Genomic DNA, 2,622 nt, shown 5'->3' on the forward strand with positions numbered 1-2,622 from the left:
TGAGCTAAGACTGAAAGACAAAGGATAGATTTAGTATTTCCAGGAGTGCTGCCAAAAACAGCTAAATAGCATTACAGCTGAATGCGAGATCATGCCCTATATATTACAGGGAAACTTTTATCAAACACCCATTACAGTGCAAATCAAAAACTCCCCATTTTATTGTTTTTATACTTACATACATGAGTGGAAAACAAGACCAAGGAAACTACAATACGTGCCTGACTTTATTACTTTAATAAACAATGCAAATATTCCAATTTTGATGTTTTACCAACAGTATAAAGCTAATGCTTTCCTGAACAAATAAATAACTGCAATAACCAAAATAAGAAAGCTCTCATTAAATAGATGGAACGCAGGACAGGAAAGTTAAAAAAAAAAGAAAATAAAGTGGTGGATTTTTTTTAAAATGTAATTGTAACAATGTTATCAAAACATTTAATAAAACAAGAAAAAGTTGTACGGTATATTTTGGACACCTTTAACTGTCCTCAGCCTCAAGATTTATGTTATTTCCAAACTTTGCATAGAGCTGAACTTTCAGGTCAGATAACACCCTCTGAATTGATTCCACTCGGGATTCTAATGCTTCAATTTCTTCTTGTAAACTTTTCTGAAAAAGAAAAAAAAAAAATCAACTAGTTCTGTAAAACAAATTGAGTCATGTTTGTCAGCAACATATAAACAGAGGTACCTCTTTGCCAACCTTTTGCCAAGTCAGGCTGTAAGACTTATTACGGGGCCAAACTTCATACACTGACATCCCAGTTATGACTTACCGTGCATGCACAGCCTCCTCAAATCATAAATCAAACATGAACTTTAGAAAGTAAAAGGTTCAAAGGATGAACAGATCATCCCATTCCAATGCTCATCACACTATAGCAGCCAGCACAGTAAAGGAGCTCCCTTTTGCCCACACAAACCTTTGCCTCCTCCAGCATCTCTTGTGTCTCTTCTTGGGAATGACTAATGAAGACATCTCCAATTTGGTAGGGTATCAGAAGTGACTCACCATCGTCAAGCATCATGATGTCATCACAAGCATCTTCCAAATTTTGAAGCTGTTTCTATTTATCAAGACATAATAAAGGTGGTTACTTTGTACTAGGTAAATTATTTCGATGGATACATTGTCATGCCATCAGTTGAATAATCAACTCAGTGAGTCTGCATTTTGGGCAAAAATCCTACCTGCCAGCAGGATATCAATATGTTTAAACAGAACCGTTCCAGAGCTGTAATTTACAATAAGTAAATTTAATGGAGCTGTACCAGTAGAAATTTCTAGTCAATACTCATTATCTGTCATCAATAGGATAATTAACTGCCTAGACAAGGGAAATACAGCAGATTTAAATTTCACTAATATCTGATATGCTCTTACACAGGAATTTTTCAATTTAGGTAGAGAACAGAAAAAAATTAATAAATAAGATGGCAAATGTTAATTACTTCATTGCAAAAGTAGGATTGTTTAGAGTCCCAGCACCTTAAGTCACCAATGGAACATCAACATAAAACGGCAACATTTTTACAATATACATAGCAAGCAAAGTAATCACAGAAAACACCCTGTGACAGTACTAGCATTTTTTAAAAACTTGGTAAAACTTCTTTGGAAATGCTATGACTGATGTTGAAAGAAAGTGAATGAATACTAAAAAAGAAAATTAGAGCGATGTATCCTCTTCAGCTGAGCAAAAGAAAACCTCTGTGCTCATCATGACAATCTCTGTCAACACATCGAAAGAAGAACGTAACAAACAACTGCCTTACTGTTTCAAGAAAAAATAAATATGAACAATCTCAGGCAGGAAAGTTTAAGAACACTACAAACAGCCATTATATTTAAACAAAGCTTCATATATGACAACCAAGGAGCTCTAAGAACTGCATGCAGAAATATACTAGTGGTCTTTATTTCTCATGATTTCTTTTTCCACTTCAATGTTCTCTGGCTATTTTCAAAGTATCATAAATCCCGTATTAGAACCAAAGCATTACTTACAGTAAACCATAGCCCTTATTTTCTGTGTTACAGCTGAAAATTAGTTCAGGACAATGAAGAATAAGTGATATTTGAAGCAAATATACCTTTCTCACTTCTATTTCTTCTTTCAGCTCTGTGATCCTGCTAGTATTTCTTGCAAACTTGTTAATTTTCTGTTGATCTTCAAAAGTAACATTGACATCTTCTGCAGCCTGCAAGGAGGAGAGATCAAAATGAAGACTTCATTTCTTATATTAACTTTAATCTCACTACAAAATTACTCCCACAAAGCTCTGAAAAATAGTTTACAGCCGCTACACTCTGCTTATACACTTGATTCTTTAAAACGCCTGTTCAAGGACATCAGCAATAGCTGGGCAGAGGCCCTAGTAACATCCAATTAAAACACCAGTTATCCATGGCATCCTAATGCCAAAGGTTGTTTCCCTGACAGCACTAACAGTTGAAACGGACGCCTCTGCTTCAAGATCACTTCAGGGTACAGCCTAACAGGTTGATGTAATCTGTCAGCAACACCATTTTATACTATTTGGTTAGCTGCGAAGTGCTATGGCGCTACAGGAGATGTTAAACCCACTGAACCGTGCCTCACGCAGACTCCCCGA

At 35.7% G+C, this 2,622-nt stretch overlaps 1 protein-coding gene across 1 annotated transcript; it reads right to left on the minus strand.

Annotated features, from left to right (window-relative positions):
- Positions 1 to 209: 209 nt before the first annotated feature.
- On the minus strand, positions 210 to 2,360 carry PFDN4 (prefoldin subunit 4). The gene is made up of 4 exons (XM_009579919.1): positions 2,328 to 2,360; positions 2,101 to 2,208; positions 930 to 1,073; positions 210 to 616 (listed from the first exon to the last, which is right to left on the minus strand). The coding sequence occupies exons 1-4, from the start codon at positions 2,358 to 2,360 to the stop codon at positions 485 to 487; spliced, it is 417 nt and encodes a 138-aa protein (XP_009578214.1). The 3' UTR covers positions 210 to 484.
- Positions 2,361 to 2,622: the final 262 nt, after the last annotated feature.

Source organism: Fulmarus glacialis, unplaced genomic scaffold (assembly GCF_000690835.1).
Source record: "Fulmarus glacialis isolate BGI_N327 unplaced genomic scaffold, ASM69083v1 scaffold33226, whole genome shotgun sequence".
NCBI lineage: Eukaryota > Metazoa > Chordata > Aves > Procellariiformes > Procellariidae > Fulmarus > Fulmarus glacialis.

Coding starts and splice junctions, on each gene's coding strand:
- PFDN4 (XM_009579919.1), bottom strand. CDS start 2,360: ATGTCCTTGAACAGGCGTTTTAAAGAATCAAGT. Junction 2,209..2,327: donor GGCGTTTTAAAGAATCAAGT/GTATAAGCAGAG, acceptor TCCTCCTTGCAG/GCTGCAGAAGATGTCAATGT. Junction 617..929: donor AGATGCTGGAGGAGGCAAAG/GTTTGTGTGGGC, acceptor TTTCTTTTTCAG/AAAAGTTTACAAGAAGAAAT.